This window comes from Neodiprion fabricii, chromosome 7, assembly GCF_021155785.1.
Source record: "Neodiprion fabricii isolate iyNeoFabr1 chromosome 7, iyNeoFabr1.1, whole genome shotgun sequence".
In the NCBI taxonomy this organism is placed as follows: domain Eukaryota; kingdom Metazoa; phylum Arthropoda; class Insecta; order Hymenoptera; family Diprionidae; genus Neodiprion; species Neodiprion fabricii.
Window position 1 is genome coordinate 23409070 of NC_060245.1, and position 22199 is coordinate 23431268.

The 22199-nt window shown below is 47.2% G+C and overlaps 2 protein-coding genes across 4 annotated transcripts in view; one reads left to right on the plus strand and one right to left on the minus strand.

Moving 5' to 3' along the window:
* Positions 1-22199, minus strand: part of LOC124187186 — a 156501-nt gene that overhangs the window by 11141 nt on the left and 123161 nt on the right. For both annotated transcript variants that reach the window (XR_006871787.1, XM_046579528.1), the window contains one exon: positions 18802-18989. Coding sequence is in view for 1 of the 2 variants with exons in the window: in XM_046579528.1 (XP_046435484.1) it covers positions 18802-18989 (188 nt within the window). In the remaining variant the exon portion in view is untranslated. The remainder of the gene's footprint in view (positions 1-18801; positions 18990-22199) is intronic.
* Positions 19593-22199, plus strand: part of LOC124187184 (neurotrimin-like) — a 113940-nt gene continuing 111333 nt past the window's right edge. For both annotated transcript variants that reach the window (XM_046579524.1, XM_046579525.1), the window contains exon 1: positions 19593-20253. In XM_046579524.1, coding sequence (XP_046435480.1) covers positions 20082-20253 — 172 coding nt within the window. In that variant the 5' untranslated portion in view covers positions 19593-20081. The remainder of the gene's footprint in view (positions 20254-22199) is intronic.

Below are 22199 nucleotides of genomic sequence, written 5' to 3' on the forward strand. Positions count from 1 at the left end.
TATCGTTATATTTCTCGTTGGCAAAACGTGCGCAGGTGGCGGGGCGGGGCGGGGGGGGGGGGGGGGGGAAGTTTCACGGCCTTCGGGAGTTTTGTACACCGGATTCGCGGCCGCTTACGTGGAAGGAAAAAAAAACCAGAGTCTTGTTGTATGTTACACTTACTTACCTACTACATCTGCGCAACACACTCTCTGCCATGTCTATAGGCGTATATACATACATCTTTACACATAATTGATCACAGTTATTTTGTTTTTTTTCAACGTAGTCGGTACGACGACGTATGCCTGTGTGCAGCCGGTGGAGTTTTGAAGATGCGGTGGGAGAGTCGAGGGTTTTAACGTGAAAAGAAAACCCGCGAGGTAGGGAGGGAGGAGCAAAAAATGATAAATTTTTTTTCTAAATTCGAATAAATTTGGTTCGTTACCCGCGGCGAGAGTTTCGAGAACGGCGGAGAAGCGGCGAGGGGAAATATTAAACGAAGAGGGAGAGACCTGCAGGGGTGGCTCGCCATCCCCCGACTCTCCCTCTTTCTCTTTCTCTTTCTCTTTCTCGCCACCCTCTTTTATACGTTGTAGCTGTAGGTACGCGGTATGTACATACTGCAGCTATACGCGACTGACTAATTCTTTGAGAAAATAATGAGTTCACCGTTTGGCGCCGGGGATGAAATATAATTATGGAGAGCCGTGTAACAAGAGAAATAAAAAATTAGAGCGGGGAAAACAAGAAGAAAATAAAGTAAAGAAAATGAAAAAAAAATATGTAATCGTTATTCATTCTACGTCATATTATACGTCATAGTATACGTCATGATATACACGTATGTATGATATTCCTGCGCATGTTTGATTCAATTTTTCACTCTTCGAACGCAATTTCAAATTATTTTTCCCCACACTCGATCAATAATATAATAATTATTGACTCTCTACTTTCACCTGTGATTACCATCGCGAAATTAGTAATTAATTTTCTTTTTGTTTATGTTTCTTTTTTTCCCACGCTTTTCTCATTTACTCCTGTCGTTGCATGATTTTATAATTGACCTGCACACACATAGCTGCGCACGCGTTTATTATAAATACAACGGTTGTGCAAATATTTCGCAATGTGCCCTGCGGGTACGTGTTCGGGTATAGACGCAACGTTAAATGTAAAATTTTCTACGTGAAACGTGATGTGCGCCCTATCACAATATCACGTGCAAACTTGTCGTGCGCCTTTGCATAATACCACGCAGCATTAATTTTCACATATTGCGGTCGGCATCGCGGGTTTCATTCAATCGGTAAATTTTCAGTTAAAAAAAAAAAGAATAAAAAAAATGTAGCAGTATAGGTTTTAAATATTTTCGATTGATCAAATTAGCTGCATTAATCGTCATTACAAGTACAGTTCATCCCAAGATTCCCTGAGTGATTAGTGATTAGTGATTAGATTTGTCGAATGAATGATTTCAACGATCCGTTCTGGCGACGTATTTTTTGTTCAACTGTGAAGATGGTCTTATCTTGGAGAGAAAGAGGGACTCCCTGAAAACAAAAAGTAAGTTAAAGACCGTAGCGTGGGTCAAGTCGTTATCCCCTGTTTGGTATTTCACAGGCTTTCAGGAGTAAGAATTCGCCTATTCGTCTATTCGATTAGCGAATCCCTGATTCCCCCGTCGCCGAAAGTCAGTCCCGAGGGTTCAACGTGGCCGGAAACCTCTACAGAAAGGAGATGTCGCAAGAGGGGCGAATGAAAGAAAAAAAAAAGATTCAAAATAAACTTTAAACCGCCTGCAGTCAGGCCTGCAAGGTAGAAATATTAAAAAGTTATAAGCCAATTTTCGAATCGAGGAAAAAATTGACACACGCGAAAAAGTCCCGGCACCGTGAAATGCGTTCCCGCATTCTCACCACGTGCGAACTACGTTATATGTTTCACGCGTGAAAACGGGCAATATCGCGAAAACTCAAGCCGACGAAATCCTTTCGAAATAAATTCGTCTCTCAATAATTTATCACGAGTCTAGTTCAGCGCTGACGTTTACGTTTCCTTAGATATGAGACTAATCGTAAGTCGTCTACATGGTGCTGGAACGTGACGCCATGTTGGTTAAATCGATGACCGAAGCTGGTGAACGTCGGTCATGAAATGGGATATTTGGCTGTTGATTCAGCCTTTAATTTGCCACACACGGATCTTGCGTACGTGTGTAGGTATAATGAAACTGCTTACAGAGGGCCGTTGGAATTGATTTTGTTCCAATTCTTCGGCGGGCACGCGATTTCCGAATCCATAACCATACGTATGTATGGTACCGACTTATACCAATCTATGTAGGTAAATCCCTACGGTTCCGGATCAATCGAGATAAGTATTGGGGGTGGTGGTACGGGATCGGAACGACCGCGAGGATAATTGGCTAAAACTCATCTCATCGTCGATCAACCCGCAATCTTCCCGGATATAGACAAGGTTTTATTTTTCATCCTCATCCTCCGGCTCCCTCCCTCCTCCTCTTATCCTGCACCCACCTACCTACGTTCAAGGGTAAATTGGGTTTTGTTTCAATTTATCAATTACTCGCGTCAATTAAACAGCGACGCCAAACCCGCTGATGGTCTGCCTGATGCAGACCGCGTCGCTCCGTTCGCGAAATAGAAGGACTGCGGCTGATGGACACTGAATTAATTTATTTACGCTTTGGAACTCGTTAGCTTACCCAGTGATCGACGAGAAACGAATGATAACTGCGTAGCGTGCACGTAGCGAAAACACCTGTCGATTATCTCGCGTGGCCGCCGCCAGGCGGCGCGGTGAGTGTAGTTTTCTCGTTACCGAGGTAATCCCCGTACTTTTCGCTTCGGAAGTACGAGGGCTTTGGAAAAAAAAGAGGGGTGAAACAAGAATGGCCTCGATTTCGGAATTTGGGAAAATTTCATTTCGAGACTCTGCCGCTGCGCGTGCGGATCGAATTTCGTGGTGCGTTGATTCGACGGGATTCGATTCCCGCCTCTCGAGAAACCGGATTGAAAAATGTATCGGCGATGTAAAGCCTCGGGGCTTTTTACAAGACTTTCGAGTCTCACGGGCGGTTCTTGCCGAGTTTTTCACAGCCTCGCGATGCCGGTCGCGGCACTAACGCGCTTTTCAACAATCCGCGGATCTCCTTGACGAGTTTTAAAACCGCAGGTGCACGGCTACGGGGATTAGATTATTCACGTCGGGGTGTTAATCGCCGGCGTAATGCATCGCGTCCTGCACGTCCGTGTGCACGCGCTTCATTTCCTCGCTGGGAAATTGCGTTTCGAAAATCTATTTTCACCCGATCCAGCTCGAATATACGGCAGGCATACCTGCAAGGTTCGACACAGCGAACCGGCGAAGTATGTATGCGACGAATATGGACAGACGTCAGACGAATCCTCGAAAAACTTGATCATCCCCCGCGAACCAGCATAGTCACAAGAATTCAAATTTTTAACAATCGTTTCGACAATTCACTCGCGAGCAAAATCAAAAAATTATCACGACGTGTTAACCCGCTTCGAAATGCGGTTCGAAGCGCTGTAAACTTGCGGATGGACTTACGAGAGGATCCAATTGTTGTATGTATTCGTATCAAAGCGACGATCGTAGGGACGTGCTTGAAGTTGCAATGGAAGCGAGTCGGGGTTTTGTTCACAGCGACGGCGTGTTCGGCTTGTTTTACGTTTATGCGATACATACATCGCATATTTGCAGAGGGGACACGAGTGTCTGACCTATGAACATTTCTTATTCAAGCTCGACGATTTACGAAGTCTTAGAACGAAGAACCACCCCTTCTCTCAATCCCGTGGATTCTCAAAAAGTTTTTGCACTTTGATATTTTTTGTTAAAATTTTAGAAACGTTATAGTTTTTTTCTAATTACACGAATTCTCTCAATATATCTATGGAATCTCGCGGTTCGTTACCTACTTCATAAATCTTTGATCGATTTTGTTGAACGTACTGAAAACCTTTGCTCTTATACGTTGAAATAAATATGAACGTTAATCATACGAAAATTCTAGAGAGGAAGACGCCTGGTAGAAGAAGTCTACCTTCACATGCAGGTAAATCAATTTCGAAACCGGAAATTGTAATAGTTTTGTAAGGAGAAGTTTTGTAGGAGGTACGTCGCGTATGTGCCGCGTGGGTTTTGAGAGGATTTTTCCGTAAAGCCGAAGAGACGGACTTCACTTTCTATCCATTTTTCGTCGTCTCATTGAAAATAAATACCATCAAACTCTGTTTCCGTTTAAAATTCTTCGCCCAAAAGCTTTTGCGACAATCGAAAATCCTCTTTACCTCTTTTTGCCTGTAATTCCCTTTTTCTGCAAGGGTGCACCACCCTCGCACCTCTTCGCCTTTTCGTCTTTTCGCCTATATCAGGTCCCCTGTATAGGAGGATAATAATTATCGACATAATTGCGCGTCCCTTTCAGGTGTATACCTATCCGATGCCTTGTGCCTACACAAAACGTCGTTAATAACTTTTCCGCGAAAAGGCTTTTCAAGACCTTCTGGACACAAAGAATACGTGTATACGTATACACATACACACACCTACACCAACGAAATCATTTGCTGCATCTTGTGTATATATCGCTTACTTGGAAGGCAGGTATACTTCCACAGATGTTTATGAAGATCCAAAGAAGCTGACGTCAAAGTAGCTTCACCACTTTCGGCGTTCTCCGAGCGACTTGCACTTCTACTTACATATTTCGTACTTTAATAGCCTACGAGTTACGAGTTCTGAGACGAAAACTTTCGACGATAATATTATAACTTTCACGCAGCGCTGTAAGTGCAGTTCGAAGCTTCTGAAATCGAAAGTCAAACATTAAAGGAAAATTTTTTCATTCCGAACATCACAGGAGTGAAGTAGAAAAGAATAATCATAATCTACACTTGCGCATTATATTCAGACGTTGACATGGCCTGACTTTACCTCATAAGGTATGTCAGAAATAGAGGTAAAAAAGAAATTACGAATCATCCGTCACTGCTGTTTTCAACGCTTTGGCAAATGACTGACACGAAAATGAGTATAAAAATTGCGCAGGATTTCAAGTCGTTGAACAAGTTTTTTCACTGTATGCACGATATTCGTTTTTTTTTTCTCTTTTTCCTAGGCATTTGTATTTCTTCTATTTTTCAGTCGTTTCAAAAGCTCAGCGCGACAAGCGAGTTACGCTGGATACCGTTGACGAGCCCTGTTCTATTGGATTTGTAACGAGCGAACGAACGAACGAATGTTCGAAACTGCGAGTGAGGTAAAACGAGCCGAAATGAAACAAATGAATGAACCGCGGCTGGTGAAATTGCACGTTATCGAAAACGATCGACGAAGGAGAGTAAAACCCGTCCAACGAACAAGCGGTTTTAAAACGCCGACATCGACGGTATAAATAATAATCAATCTTTTGTTCACAAGCTCATCGTGAAAGTCACACATCAGTGACGCGTGATAAAGACTAGCCGGAATCAGATATGTCTGCGACTTTATCCGAATCATCCGAATTAGGCGTATAAGGCCGTCTCTGCGTACAGATCCCGATACCGACATCTTCAGCCGCTTCACAGCTCAGATGCAAACCCTGGGGTTTGTGTTTAGGCCCGAAAAAGGGGTTTGTGTCTGAACTGTGAAGTGGCCAAAAATATCGGTAAGATGTCGGTATCGGGATCTGTACGCAGAGACGGCCTTATATCAAGAATCCTAATTTCCGAGGATTTAGTTTACACCAGAATGAACATAAAATCGACGAGAGCAGCTGCGGATTTCCTCTGCGCATCAATACCTATAACAGGAGTTTCAAAGCAGGTTCGCTTCATCGATTTCTATCCCTCTCTCCCGAACTAGACAGGTGTATTTTCCTGCTATCTGACCAGCGCTGGAGTTCAAGACCGCATTATTTATACGCACACAATGGGGAATGAACCCTTGTAGGTACATCTATACCCTCGCATCAAGCAATGTCTTGATTTCTGCACGGGAACCTAAGACTCGCTGCATTCGAGGTTCCTCGTTAGAGGCGGCCGAGACGCAGCGGCGAGTCCGCCACTACAGCACGTTTCTCCCCGCCCGCGAAACGGGGCTTGTAGTCGTGGTTCCCGATCCTGGGAACTCGAAACTCCTCGAAAGTTTCGCCGCAAATTGGACTCGGCTCAGTCTGCATCTCCCAGGTCCTTCTCCTCTTGTCCCGCAAGTTCTGCGACGAGAAGATTTTCCGAAAAATAAACATCTACCGCATTATAATTGGTACTCGTTTCCTAATGTCGATGATTCCGCTCTTACCGTAAAATGAAAATGGATGAAGAACGATAACGACAAAAAAAAAAGATGCACTTCCCTTCCTCCTTTCTAAGTAAATTTGCAACAGGGGTATAAGGACGAGGAGTAGGTAGAAAAGGGAACGATCTTTCCTGGCTTGTCGCTGTCGCGACTCGTCTCGATGGGGATCACCTCTCTGTATCTGACTGTTTCATATTTAAAGTATATTTTCGTTGCGTTAAAAGTAAGGCCGATTCCGCCTCCGTCGTGGTTCGCAGTCTGGCTCGCGAGGTAGGCCAATAACTTTCCCGTCGGCGACGCGGCATCATTTCCGGTGACTCCTCCGATGAGGAAACATGCCACTCAGAGCCTTGGGTTCGCGGGCTTATAACTTACTTCGGCTCGATGTAGCCGGGCGGTTCAGCCACGCGGTGGGGACCGGCATAGAACTTGTGTCCGGCGGTACGTCGGCGTCACTTCCGAAATATGAACTTCCTAAAAGGTATTATCGTTTCGATTGGACAGATTTATAAGGAAAAATCCTGACGCCCGGACCTTTGCGTGTAATTGTCGGATGGGGTAAAGACGTGGAGGTGGCAATTGGGATGAACCAACATCACGGACCGTTTCCAGGCCGCCATGCCTTGCGGTAATTCGCGAGCAAACATTCGCCGCTCTCTCCGCAGGAGTTTCGCCGCAGAGTTCTGCAGCCGCAATTCCTAATTCCGCGAACGGAATACCAAACTCGCCTAATACAATCAATTATATTACTCGGACAAACATTTCGCTCTTATATGTATGTATGTGTATAGGTATACGTATATATACGGTTACATGTTGTACAGGTACGTTTTTACTTGAAAAAAAGCTGGGCGTGCTTGCAGTATTCCTCTTCCAGCTTCCTCGCCTCGAATTCATTTATTCCTTCAATACAAAGGAGGACCGCAAATCAGCGACGAAAATAATTCTTGTCGGAAATATTTTTGTCAAACTTTCTAACTAACTTCCTTCTCCCTACCGCAGAGCTTGCAGATATTGAACTTGGCATTGTTTGAGAGTAATTATTGTCCAACGGAAGGAAACTTGTCTCCTCGAATGCTGCATTTCAGCATGTCGATACCAAAATTCTCTAACTCTCTTTCTCTCTCTATATATATGTATATACATTCTGACAATAGTTTGTCAACATTTACGGCATTGTTAAAATTTAGGATATTATTAAGGTTAGTGTCTAGAATCTGACAACATTACAATCCGAATGTACCAATTGCTATTAGTGCCGGTATGAGTTATCCGACAATGAGATGAAATTGTAAATACATTGTTACATTGATGTGGTTGACTATACTTGAAAGTTTAACCTCCGTTCAGTTGGTATGTGCTTGTGGTTATGTACTGCACTCTATTGCCCATGTATTGTAATTAGATACCATCGTTTCGTTCTACTCTGATCAACAGCGTATCACTCTTAAATTTCTCTCCTTATCGCAGTTATTTTTTTTTCCTCCTTGTTATTCTATCCGCAATACAATACTACGCTGAGAGATCTCTTCTTCACTAGTTTTAAGTTATTTTATCTTTCAAGACCGTCATTTTGTTGTCCCTGGTCGCAAAAAAGATACGTTCTATTCTATTCTATTCCATTCTCCCTGTCTCTCTGCTTTCACTTCTCGATTCGATAACCATTCAGGGCATCCATGAATATTGCATAGCAGAACTACAGCTTCTGAATCTACAGGCAGGCGTTACAATTATAACAGCAGGACAGAGAGGCACGTGTTACACGTCCCGCAACACCCGCGTTTACGTGTGTACGATATGGCATTTAGCGTTTTGCCGAGGAAGCACGAAACCAGCCGTGCACCCTCCGGCTAGCCGTTTAGGTAGGTACTTGACGACCCGCCACACGTTTCCGCCGGAATTCGCGACGCCGGTCAAGGATGCCGTGCTAGGAGCTTTTTCGCGACTTTCGAATACCCGACTCGGCCGTTATTCCCCAGGTCGATTGACGAGTCCTCGAGAATGCGGCGGAATCGGACCGAGTTTCCATCTCGAGTCACCAGCAATGCAATTATGCAAAGACAGAGTAACGACTAGGTACGTGGCTGTAGGGTAGGTTGGTACCTACTCGGCTAGATTTCATCCCCGCGACCACCTCGCTCAAAGATTCGCTAACGAACTCGCGAAACTCTCGGTACTTGCGCACGGAAAGGGGGTTTTAATTCTCCCTGAGGAATTCCTTCGCAGCTGGAACGAGTGTGTACCTGTCGGTGCTCGGTGTTAGAGGGACGCGAGACGTTTCCGACGGATTGATCGGCGCTTCCTTCTGGTTTCGGGGACGGAGAAAGTGAAGCACTTCGCGACTGGCGTATTCACGGTTAATGAATCCGGCCGACGGACACACTGGCGCGCGATTAGGATTCGAATGACGAACGCAGAACGCGTTTTCACCCCCACGACTTCGGTAGGCAGAAGCGCCGCGTCCCGGGCCGTTGAGCAGACGAGTAAACTTTTTTCCTCGATTGCCCGATAAGAGAAGTTAAACGGAGTGGCAAAAGTAGTCTGAATTCTGATCCTGTTCGAACTATCGTAATAAAGAATTCGGGGCGAGGAGAGGAGTGGAGGGCGGTGCCGCTCCCGAAGGGGCGAGAGCCAGAGAGTCCGGACCACGCTGGCTGGCTCGTTCGGCCCCAATCTTCCAGATTGCCGTGTCCTAATTTATCTGTTTTGTATCTCCTCTTGCGCGAGGCGATTCCCCCTCTCAGCTCGCTTCTTTCTTCTTCCTCTTCTTCGTCTTCGTCTTCTTCTTTCCCTCCGTTATTACGCTTGGGCTGTAAATTAAACATAGAACGAGGAGTACCTGGTCCATGTACCCTTACCACCGGGCTAATCATCTTTTGTCCAATTGATCCAAATGAAAGGAAGCTCGAGCCGCGCCAAGTTGCACCTCGTATAATTCGGAGGTTGGTTCTTGCCCCGTTCGGGGTGAGAATTTCACCCGAAACCGGGTACCTATACCTGATAGTTCCATAATACGGTACGACTTGAATTACAAATCGACAAAGGCAACCGCGGCACAAAGCGGTCCGCGGGCTTGAACCACCACCGTGCAGAGGGAGTGATTCGCGGTGGGGAGAAACAGACAAAGAGGGGGCTGAACATAATAAATCATAAAGTTTTACCGGGGTCGGGTCTGCTCGCCGTGCCTTATATCAAGAAGTAGTCGAATTCGTTGGCTGAGCCTGCCACACACTAGCTACACCCCGAGGATTTGATGTATTCCATATAATTACTTTCTTCCCTGAAATCTGCGCCCGATCTTTAGAGCGCTCAGCCGGCGGAGGGTTGGGTAACAGATGTTACGACCACCGAGGAGGGTTCCTGGAGTACATACATATGTATACATCCGCCCACCCACGGGTCCGCTTGTTCGTCTGTTAGAGGCATGGTTCAACACGGCGAACAGGTGTGCGCCCCCCTCGTTCCTTAGAAATACAACGCCATCTCTGAGCTTTCGGATAAGTTCGCTTGAACAATTACTAGAAATCCTCAGAGTCGTGTCCGAAGAACGTCATCTTGAACTTGAAGAGGATTGATCAAACAAGGAAGGTAACGTATGTTACAGTAGACTGAAAACTAAGCGATACATGTGTTTTTGTTATCTGTCATTAAACACTTCAAGGGCGTGAAACCACCCTCCAAAGTAAGGAAACATTACGTTTTTCGTTTCTCGGTAATAGTAAACTTTTCCAGTCGAATTGGTTACAAGGTATTACGTTCTTGTTGGTGAAACTGCCGAATTGCGCCTTGACATGCCTTGTTTTGAAGGGTGGTTTCACCCCCTTACGTTTAAGTCTACTGTAACATATTAGAAAAGAAATAAAATCGGAGAGATCGACCTGGTATACCTCCTTGTCGGTCGTCTTCTTTTCGACCTTGGAGTCAGCTTCGTGCTCGATGACGTGCACTTACGCTTGTCGTCCTCGATTTATTCGGTCCCGGGTTGATTTCGCTACTATCGGGAATATTTCGGGGTCGAATAGCGTCCGGTCGGTGGTCCGAGATTTTGGGTCTGAATTGCTCGAGGATCAATTAAGCGAGCCGGGTTCTGTAATCGACGTATCAGCCCTGCACATCGTCTCGTTGGTTGAACGGGGCGCGTCGGGGTCTCGTTGGAGTCACCGACGTCCCTACAGTTTCGTTCCAGGACCCGCCCCCCTCGTCCCCTTTGCGAAGATTCACACCCCAATCAACGGGATGCGAGTATTTACGAGCAAAGCCACGACTCTAGCCATTTCTCAGGAAGTCGTCGTCCTCGTCGTCTTATTTATCTCCTATATCTCGTTCTTGCGATACTTATTTTTGTTTTTATTTTCATTCCTATATTTTTCCTCTCTTTCTTTCTCTCTCTCTCTCTCTCTTTCTCTCTCGTTCTTCCTCCCCGTTTTATCTCATTCTTCGGATCTGCTCGCACACCGGCCACCCTCTCATACCTATACGAACTCCGGCATCGTCTAACTCCGCCGCTGGTCTGCATCCAGGGAATTGCGAGGGCTTTGAGATATCGCTAGCCGAATACTAACTACTAATTAGCGACAACAAATGTTTGAGATACGCGCATCGCATCGAGCCGGTTTCTCGACAACTTCACCGTACGACCCCAGCCGTGCAGCGTATTCGGCCATCTTATAGATTCGTCCGGAATCGTCGTTTCTAAGGTGATCCTCGAAGGTTATAATTTTTCTGAAAGACTCAAGAGGCTGAGGGGAGAAATCGTAGGGATCCTTCAAGAAGGTTTTTTATCGAGGTAGGTATACGAGTTGCCGAGCGTAGCAGCTCGTACAAATCCAACACACATGCGGTCATCCGCATGGATGTCTCAACGGGTAATTTTGAGTTCGGGCCAAAGTCACGTACTCCCTCATTTCAGGATTCGATATATTTTCCCCCTCCCCCTTCCCCACCCTCCCTCGCCCCTGTCTTCCCGCCCAGCGACACAAGTTGAAAATCGTCTCTCTCGTTTGGCGATCTTGTACCTTACAACGTGACGATGCCACCCCGGTGGTAAATAGAGAAACGAGGAAAAAAGGCGAAAACGAAGAAGCAGAAGAAGAAGAAGAAGAAGAAGAAGAAGAAGAAAAAAGAAAAAGCCCTCGGCACGTAAGGTCGCAAGCTCTCGTATGATTTTATGTCGAGATAGATTTTGGCCACGCTTCCCTTCCCAAGAAACTACCGAATAAGAAGAAGGAGCGGGGAGGCGAGGGTGGTGGTGGTGGTGGTGGTGGTAGTAGAGGGTGTGTGGTGGTAGAGTACATTTCCGCGGCGTGGAGAGCTGCAGGAACTGCAGATATAGATAACGGCCGGCAGAGATGCCGAAGCCAAAGCAGAAGCAGAAGCAGAAGCAGGAGCAGAAGCCACCCTCTCGTCGGAGGAGAGGGGCTGCCTGGTCGGGGGTGGACGTGATCTTTCATCGCTGCTTGATTGGCCGGAGGTAGGGTGAGAATATATTGTCAACACGGGGGGTCAGGAGCCGCATGTCGGGTGGGACAAAACATTTAAGGCCCCGGCTAAACTGGCAACAATAAAAGGAAACACCGTTGATGAAATCAAGATCGGGGGCGATGGAAGTTGCGTGGTACACCACACCACGAAAGCTGGGAAAAATACCTGGGCTGTATCGAGCCGGCGCAAGGTATGAACGAAACGAAGCCAGCCGAGTGATTATTCCCCTGAAAACCAAGAAACAAAAAAAAAAAAGGAAAAAAAGTTGAACACCGCATATTTGGAAAGTCGTGCAGGTTCGACAAGGCCGGGTCTTAGCTTTGCTTCTCCGTCAAGCCGCGACTGGATACGGTGTTTACCTCAGACAGCGACTGCTGATTTTCTCCGAGACGTCGTGGCCCCGAAATTGTACCGCCAAATGCAGGGTTAGGTGGCGTTAACGCATTAGACCGTTTCTAAGGCCTCGCTAAGGCCGCCGCTAGGCCCTCCTAGGCCTACCAATTCGCACGGCGACACGACCGCTAAACTCCGTCGCTGTTTTCGGCTGCGCTTTAAGCCCCGACGAAAATCTTATGCTAATATCTGGCAGGCCCCCGTTGGTGGCGGTTGCCGAGCTCTCGACCCCCCTTCTCGTCGACGTTGAAATAACCGCCGCCATCAGCCTTCTTATACCTACTCGATCTGATGTTTACACCAAACGACGAAAGACGGGGGGGGGAGGATAAAACCCTGTTAGAGTGCAGGGGAAAAAGGGGGAGGAATCTTTTTTTTTCAATATTGTCTCTGCGAGGGCAGATGAAAGGCCACACTTTGTTTTCCACGCGGTATCGCAAGCCATTGGACGACGATACCGAGTACAGACTTCACCAACGGACGGATATCTCTGATTCCGGGCTTACGTCATCGATACTTCGTCGAGGTGTTCGCGGCGTCCGTCCGGAAACGTCCCTTTTTCCGCGTGACAACGCGGCTGCGATATTCCCTTAAAGACATCTCTCCAAGCGGTGTGCGATACCCTGTTTGATAAGATGGTGTGAAAAATGAAATAAAAACAAGAAAATGGGATACGTAAGAGGTAGTTTTTTTTCTCCCCGTGCAGCTGGGGACGTATTTTGAGTACGTCTCGAGAGGTATATGTATAAGCGACAACTCGGTTTTTTCACACCGTTTTCCCACGCAAGCTTTTACCACTGTAATCGTATAAGAGGCGGGATTCGCGTAGGACGTGTCACCTCTCAGAGTCGGAAATTCAAACGGATTGGAGGCAGAACTCTGCTGCGCTCTGAACCTCGGTTTCAACTGTCGAAAAGATGTGCTTGCGACTAGACGTCCGGAGTTGTTAAATATTTTCCTTCAACGGCAAGGATCAACTAGGCTGTAATTGTTACACGAGTAGATTGAAAAATGGTTGAGAATGACTCGCCGAGTGAGCACGTCTGTTCTGTTGAAGGCTGTGTCGACAACTAACTTATTTGAAATTTAAGGAAAGCATGGAAGGGACAAAGTTTTGGGAGAAGGTAGAGAGAAGTTGGAACAAGGGTCAGAAATTTACAGGATACGAGCGTGGTAGGAAAAAAATGTAATCAGGTACTCGAACATCTTGGGAACTAGATGTGTGGTTGTAAATTATATTTTGAACTTGTCGAGACTTTTGCGACGCAACATCGACTTTCTTGTTTCCATCAGCAACTGCTTTGAAACAAAATCCTAAAAATGGGTATGATTTTAGACCGTCCCCTCCTCCACCCTTATTAGCAGTGGGATGAGGCTAGCTTTGGAAAGTGCAAGGTTTCAGATGTTGTAGACGATTAGATATATCATAAGGGTTAGACAAGTGCCAACCCGTATTCCAGTCGTTTGTCAAATCCGATTCGTATTACCGTTACCCTTAAGTGAAAAATCATGTGACCAAATTTCCCGGTAAACATCTGGGACGCCTCGAGGGCTGCTAGAAGGTTAAAAAATAAGTGTAATATCGCTGCTCGATGTATCACGGAGCGTGTAATATAATCATTTGCCAGTAAGAAGCGCAGAGGCACGTCTGCCTTTCCATATATCCCTTCCGTCGAGTAGTTGACTCGCGGTTAAATTCATATCACGACTGTGGGTTCTTCTCTCGGTCCTCTCTCTTTCTCTCCAGGCGTTAACACGCCCTTGTGTAGTTATACCATTGTATCAAGTGAGGTTGATGATACATAGACTTAGGCCGGGTACGGATAGGCCGCTAATTATTCACACCGGGAGCTGAGAGAATCCCCCTGGATCAGTGAAGCCTTTCTCTCCGCCGAGATTTTCCCCGTATAGACAGTCGAGTACGCGGCATCACCGCAGCCCAGAAAACCGAACGAATATGTTTATGTTCATTTTCATCTACTTTTTACCCTCCTTCTTTCTCTCTCTTTTTCCGGCGGAGGTGTCGCGATCGGGTTGAATTCTTCCCATACGTACGGTGAATCGGACCCCGTGTAGACCCTGAGAGAGAGAGAGAGAGAGAGCGAGAGAGAGAGAGAAAGAGAGAGGGAGAGAGGAGAGAGTGGAAAAGAGTGGGTGGCGTAACCGTCCCTTCAACGTTTTCGTATTCAGCCGGCGACTCGGGTGGCATGACGTCACGTACGACGGCGAGCGTCGCGCGGGGTTAGGGGGTGAATTTTTCGTCTGGCGAAAAAACGAGGGTTAGGAGATTTCGAAAAGCCGCGACGGGGAAGGAGAGTGACTCGGATAACCGCGGTAAGAAGACGGGCGAGGCCGCCGCGGCACACATAGGAGAAGAAGCTCTAACACGCGTCGGTTCTGTCCACTGAGCCACGTGACAGCTAATATCCGGGCAGGAAACTAACACCATCCCTCAACCCTGCACCTCGTCGACGACGAGAACTTCGATGCGCCAAGCGGTCGAAACTGCGCGATCGGGACCGAACGTTACGTTAAAGGAGCAAACTCCATCAGGCGATCAGCTCGAGGGATTTCGGGTGTACAGAGATTTTGCCAAATTTTGATTCTATCCCTCGGGGCTAGGATTCGACTTCTTCTTCATCATCATCATCATCTTCTTCTTCTTCTTCGTGTCTCAGCTTGGTCTGGATCCGACAGAAGCAGCCGCGGGGTATCGAGGCGAGGAATAAAGGGAAGGAAATAAACGATACAATTACATAAGAATTAGGTTGGTACAGGGCACTCAAGACGTCGAAGGGCCCGCCTTCAAAGGACGCCGACGAGAAGGGAAGATTGGTGAAAGTCACGTCGTCGTTGCACCTTACAGGCTCTCTCCGCAGAGGACAGATTACACCTGTCATTGGTGAGAAGGGCGGAGGGGAGTGGAGAAGGGAGTAGGGAGGGACGGAGGGAGGGAAGACGGGGCATGAGGTTGAAGGTTGAAGAAGTAATAACCGAATCCAATATTCGTTCCTTTCAAACGACCGCCCGTTGACAAAAAGTGAAATTTGCTTTCGAAGACAGGACTGTCAACGGCAGGGCTGCTGCCACGCCGTTTCCACCCTACCTCGGTATGCCGCTGTTCCTTCGCGGCCATCCCTTACCTTTCGCTCCGTGACGCGAACTCTTTTTAACCGATACGGTCCGTGCTCGAGAACGGTTGGCCGATATTAGCCGACGAGATTATGGGCATTGAAGTCCTACGTTATGTATCAATCCGGGCGCGTAGGTTCTGAAGCACCTCCCCCCCCCCCCCCTTCATGTCTCGGTTAGGCGGGACTCGATACATTTTACCAATAACGCAATTACATGCAGTGTGGTGCCGAAGGGTTAATCTCATTTCTGCACAAGACGTGGCAGTTTCTTTTTCATTTTTTTTTTTTTTTGTTTCTCACATCTTTCTAGATTTCTTCGAACGCTTTTGTCGTTTCAACTCTCACTTTTTCTTTCAACGCTCGATATAGCGAACAAAATTATAAAACGTTCTGAATTTACCCATAATTAAAAATGGTGCGAACTTTTTACTTCGTTCGAGAAATAAGCTTCACTCGAGTTCCGTTGCCATAGTTAAAACTTCACAGTGAGAAACTAATCACGAGTTCAAAGTAGTTTACACTTGACACGGAAATTGAATGCATCGTAGAGTGGAGAGTTATTCGGGGCGGGTAGGTATGGAAAATTGCGCTGTTGCGCGTTGTTATTGTCGGAAATTTGTGGAACCTGGAGCTAGAAAACACGATGAGTAACGGGTTGTCCCGTTTCGTTGCAGGGAATTGCAGGTTTCGGTGAAATTCCGAGCGTCATTCGGAATTCCGTTTCGATTATCCGCCGCAAGTGGGGCGATACGAGACAGGAACGCGAGGAATCTAGGTGAAAATAATGAATGAGGGCTAATTGAAAGTTCCTTCAAAGGTGACAATTGGGATGACGGACGAAGAATCCTACGGCGAAGAAAAATTCCCGAGCGAAATGGGAATAGAAGAAGCCCCGGGTGTAGTTCGGTAATTTATCCGTCGCTCGCGTACTTCTTTATACATTTTTTAAACTGTATCCCCGTTTTTGCATTTTTTTTTCTCTTCTTATCTCCTCCGGTTCTTTCCGATCCCGAGGGAGGGAAAAATCGGGGACAGTTAAAACGCTCGCTCGTTAATCATACGCGAGAAGTATTTCTGAAATAAAAATTCCGTAATTACCTACTCCGTAAGGAATACGCGGCTGCTGCAGTTTAACGGAAGACCCAGGGGAGCGAGAGGGGGAAAAAAGAGGTGTAGAAGCAGCAGAAGAAGAATAATAATAAGAAAAAGAAAAACGGAAACGGAAAACGAATAAAAGACGAGACTTTAGTGAGACGGTTGCTCGCGTTAACGTTGACGGTTCTGCGGAGATTTATTCACAAGCCATGAGAGGAAGAGGGCTCGTGAAATCAGGATGAACGGATATACCTCTGGAATCTAAGCTCGGTAAAACGCGTAGAATGAAATCGTGAGGCAACGACGAGGCAGCTCTCAATAATTACAATCCGATTGTCCCTCGAGAAGAAGAGGGATAAAGAGAGAAAGGGAGATTTGAATAGTGAGTTTCTCATTGGCTCGGATGTATTGGCTGGTTAATTGGCTCGAGAGACTCCGCAAGTTTCGAGCCTTCCGTTCGAACGAACGTAGTTCGTTCCTCCTTCGTTCGATTGTCTCGAAAGAGTTTTGTATCGAAGCGGGGGGTGGTTCGAGGGGGGGGATTGGCGGGTGTCGAACCTGGCTCACCCGCCTGTCGAAGTGTAGATAATCCTATTAGCGATTGAAAAAGGCCGCGAGCGAGCGAGCGAGCGATCGAAGAAAGCGAGGTGCCTGCACGCGCGGTACAATTTCTTCGGTTGGCCCTTTGTCTCTTCAGCCCCGAGCTTCACGTCGGAGAGTTTCTTTGCATCCCCGTCGTCTCGGAGCTTCTGCATGGATGCGAAAGAAGAAACTCCCGAGGCGAAATCGCTTCGGTGAAAGAAACGACCGCCCGGTAATTGACCGTTGCCGTACGTCCTTCGACTGGGGCGGGGGTGGAGGAGGTGGTGAAAATCTGAAAGGGCTCCGAGCGAACGAATTCAGGCCCCGACGCGGTACACGTACGTATAACGCGAAGCGCGCGGGAAGAGAAGAGAGGAAGACGGCGAGGGTTATCGTACTCGGTCTGTATGTAACCCTCGGGATGAGGGAGGAGGAAGGGGAGCTCCGAGAAATGATTCAGCGGCAAAAATGAATATAAGAGTCCAGCTGCGACCGAGCAAAAACTCTTCTGCCGATTGTCACATCGTCGTTTCTCGAACCCTGCGAACCCCGACCTCTATCTCTCACTCCAGCTTACCGGGGCGCTGCCAAAGCTGTTCGCGCCGCTGCTGCCGCACCGGAAATTATTAAACACACTCTATTCCCCGTCCGCATCCATCATTTTCACCATTTGGCAACTGCCCGTTTGCCCCACGGTTCCCCTTTCTCGTCCTGACTTCTAATCTCTTACACCGCGCCCGCGTCTCACCGTATAACGCACGCAGACGGTATTGTGCCGCAGCTTAGGACGCGCAAGGGTGAAATGCCGAAAGATTTCTTCAGAGTTTTCCTCAATTTTCATCGAAGACGTCGTTCCCCTTGAACGCTCGGTGATTTTCTTATCCGTTGAAGGCTGTCCCCGCGGTGTATCCATTCGACGTTCCAGGGTATAATCGTTGATTGCCGGGAAGCGGATTGCAGGGGGTTGGCGAGGGGGCGGGGTGGTGATCAAGGAAGGCCGCGGAGATATCAATCAACCATCTAATTCTTGTAATAGCTCAAGTTTTAGTTAACGAGCGGAGTACCAAAGTTGAGAGAGTCTCTCTCGCCCCCCATCCACCTTCCGATAGAGACTTAATTGTTCGGAGGGAAAATTCTTGGAACGATAAGCAGATGTCAATCTTGCCTCCAGGTGGTGGATAACTTCCTCCCCGGGAAACTAATACCTCCGAGTATAGGTATACCGGTTCGGAAGAGAGGAGAGGAGAGGGGAGGAGAGAAACCGCTCGGCAACGTTCCGCCCGAAGGCGTTCGCGGACGAGTCGAGATGTGACGCCTGTCAAACCTCCTGATACTCCGGGCGCATAGTCGTCCAAAAAGAAATCATGGAACTGGCCCCGAGATGAGACAGACGCGGCCGACTCGACGGTATTATACGTACGTATGTATATGCGCGTGTCTTTCTACCCAGGATTCGATTACCGGGTAGGGACGCGTGACATCGACGGACCGCATCCTGCAGGACGAGACACCGCGTAATGGATTTTTCGGTCTTATTTAAAAGTCAAGGTAGGTATTATAACCCGCGGACGCGGATCAGAATCCACATGGCATTTTATCATCCACGTTTCTCCCTTCAATTTCTTCGTTCTCGTGGCTCACGCGGATTTTCCACGTTTCCAAGATCCATACCGATCGGGTTTTTGCGAAAATAGTTTGAGCTGCCGGTATGATGATCAAGGGACCACGACGTCAAATGTCGTGTAAGAACATCGAGTCAGGATTCGAAAGAGTCATAATTAATATTGGTCGTATTATTATTACCTTAGAAGTTACGAGACCGTGCAGCAAGATGTTCTCCAAGGAGATGGTATCGTCAGGTTCGGTGACTGGAAATCTTGAATAATTCAACCACCATCTTCTGTCACTCAGACCAGTGTTTCGGACTCCATACCGCACGGAGGACTGTCGAAAATTTCTGATGGCTCGATGTGATACGGGTTGAAAAAAATCTGAAACAATATTAACGTAGAAAAATGAATGAAATGCGAGATCCGTCGCGATCGTGAAAAAACTGTCTCAACCAAGCTGACAGGTCTTTTGATAAATCCGACGAGACGTTTCGAATCTCTCGCTTTTCGCTCACCGAACACGCGTAGTTCTACGGTGTTTGAAAATTGATCACGACGGTGAACGCCGGGGGAAAAAACGTGGTTGAAAAACCGACCAAACATCGAAACGAGAAGAAAATCTCGCGGGTGTAAATGCAGGGCTGTAACGGAAGATCCTCGCTACGGATAAGAGGCACGAAATATGTGATTCATGCCTCCGGCGAAGATTTAAAAATCATCGAAAGTTAAACAATGTCAGGTGCGCGGGACGGGGGGTGGGGGACGAGGCAGGTCACGTGCCGACGACGAGTCCCGCGCGGACGCTAAGAAAGTCGAAAATCTTAATTTGAGAGTCCCGCCTCCGCGGTCGCGGGTGCGGCCTCTCCTACCAAGCGATTGGCTCTCGCGGCGGGTTTCGGGAGGGGTGAAACAGGGTGAAACAGGAACGGGGGTGGCAGAGATGCGCGGCGTCGCGTCCGACGCTCCGGGGGACGATGCGGCTCGACGCCAGTCGACGCCGGGCGTCCCGACAGAGCGGCCCGCCGAGCATCCGGAGCTAGTCTTAGCGAACCGCGTCCTCGCGTTCTCGCCGCGTGTCTGCGAGCCTCTCCGGAGAGATTTCTACGGCCGCAACGGACGATATACTTTATCGATTCTCAGGGTTGCAAGAGCGAGCGCGCTCCTGGAGGCAGCCGCGTTTCCGCCCCGTTTCTAGACGCGAACGATGTTCAGGACGGACTTGATTTTTTACAAAATTTTGACCCTGTAACGTGTAAGCGAAAGTAATAAAAAGTGGGACTGGAATTTGCTGCGGGAAAAAATACGCGCCGGGACTTGTAATTTGAAAAAAACTACTCGAACAACACTGTCGAATAAAGTTAAACGTTCGGTGGTGTTCTTCGGCATCGATGCTCAACGGTCGGAGGGAGGAAACAGCGTCGAGGGTGCCGGTTCTTCTTGATCCGAGTGCAGTGCCGAGATCCAACTGACGCGATGCCGGAGCCAGGATTCAAGGACTGTGGTAGCCGATCAGACAGGACCCGGCGTCCCGAATTCCGTCTGGGACTTGTTATCAGGGTACCGAAGATGGCGCAGATCTGCTTCGTCGTTAGTCTCATCCTGCAGATCCTGAGGATCGGACAATTGGCCGCTGCAGCTACCACTGGTAATTTAAATCTCGCCGTTCGATTCGATACAATTTCATTTCGCAACGCGGAAAACTCATTTTACGAAGACGATGTGTTTGGATTGGGGAACGTTTACCGTGAGTCACGTTAAGCGTAGGTCAGAATTTGTTTTTCCTTCATCCAAATGTACACTTAAATACGATTATAGAATGTAGATCGCAGTCGCCGTGGAGAGATAAGAACCGAAATCGATTGATTTTCGTCCTGTGAAAAGATGACATTCGATTACATTAATCATCCGAACACGGTGAATGATTAAAAACCGATTATTGGTCCGCCTTTTCAATTCAAACAAAGTTTGTTCTCAGGGATAGAGGGAAGAAAACAATTTAGCCTCTTCGCGAAGAAAATAAAATTAAAAAAATGCATGGGAATAATAAGCAGAGAATTTAAAAATAACCAGATCATGTTATTTGATTTCTGATTGAACAAATATCGAAGCAATCAGAGTAGATTGAAACTAGAATAATATGACGTCAGCCATGCTAAAGTACATCGATTTGTCAAGAATTAAGTGAAATTCAATTCCAAGAATGATACAATCATGTCTGAAATTTTTTATTTGTTGCATTTTTGCACCTCTCTGCTATATATACAGGTGTAAATATTAGAGTTTGTTTTTTTTTAACACAAATAACAATCAATTACGCGTTTACGAAGAGAACAGCAACGTTCGATAAGACGTCAAAGCTATTTTATCACCGCCACATTCTAGTCGCAATATTTTCATACCCCTCGAATAAATTGCTTTGAAATTCTCACGGTAGTTGGCGAAGACGACTGTTACCATGAATGTGAAGCAATCCAGCAAGAATCGCAGATTGCTTTGTGCAAATAAAAAGAACGACAGATGACTGTTGGAATAAGAAATGCGCAACACCGGATCACACGTGTGTTTGTGTAAATGTAGGGAAAAAAAAAATTCTCTGCACAGCAACGTTGAACAAAGATTACGAAATATTAATACAATATTATTGACTGTACGGAAATTGTTTGTCTTTTAATATCCCTAGAAAGTCCGAGTACTCGGAGAAATGTGGCTTATACAATTTTGTTTCCCGTTCACCCTCACGTTTCCTCGGTATCTCTCTCCCTCCCAGCAATGATGAAGAATAATATGCCGCAACCTCGGAGGAGTCGGGGAGGGAGGAAAAACGACTAGAAGCTATACGACGGAGGCATTAACATTATAACTTCTAATCCGACCCCCTTCATTTCGATATAATCGAGCCTACCTATACGTGCGCGGTTATCTAATCGACGGATGAGTTATTAAAGGCGGTACGATAACCGGCCGTAGGGGCGGGGAGAGGGGGAAAACCGCCGCCTGTTTCACCCCCCAACAGCAACGTGGAGGGGCATTATCTCGTAGCCGGAGGGGTGCCATCTGTTTCAGTCATAGAAGTAAGTCCCTTAATATCAGACGCAAGGACCAAGGAGAGGGCTCGGAGAAGATAGGTGAATTACGGGAAGCGGGACACCCGGCAATACGTGCGCATCTTTCCCACCCCCCCCCCAAACTACAATGATACATCAAATTTTGCAGGGCGCAAATTTCGCGTTCTTTCTTCCACCTCTCCTTGTCTTCGGCCGAAAAGGAGAAACCTGCGGAGAATAGTGTAATTCTGTTTTCCAAGAAAAAAGTACAAAAAAAAAAAAAACACCATTTTCGCATGTCACCCCATTTTTTTCGCGAAGGATAATATGTATGTACATGCGCTACGTGTTACGATATCAGTCGAAACCACACTCGTTCTTCACGCCCAGCCCTTCCTTGCCTCTGTATAAGTAAATGCCTCCAGGGTACATATGTTTCAGCAGTCCCTTTCCCTCCCCCACCCCTCCGACTCTCTCTTTCTCTCTCTTTAGTTCGTTCCGTGCCCGCGGGGTGGCGGAGGGCGGGGGAAGCCCCTGGAGATTCACG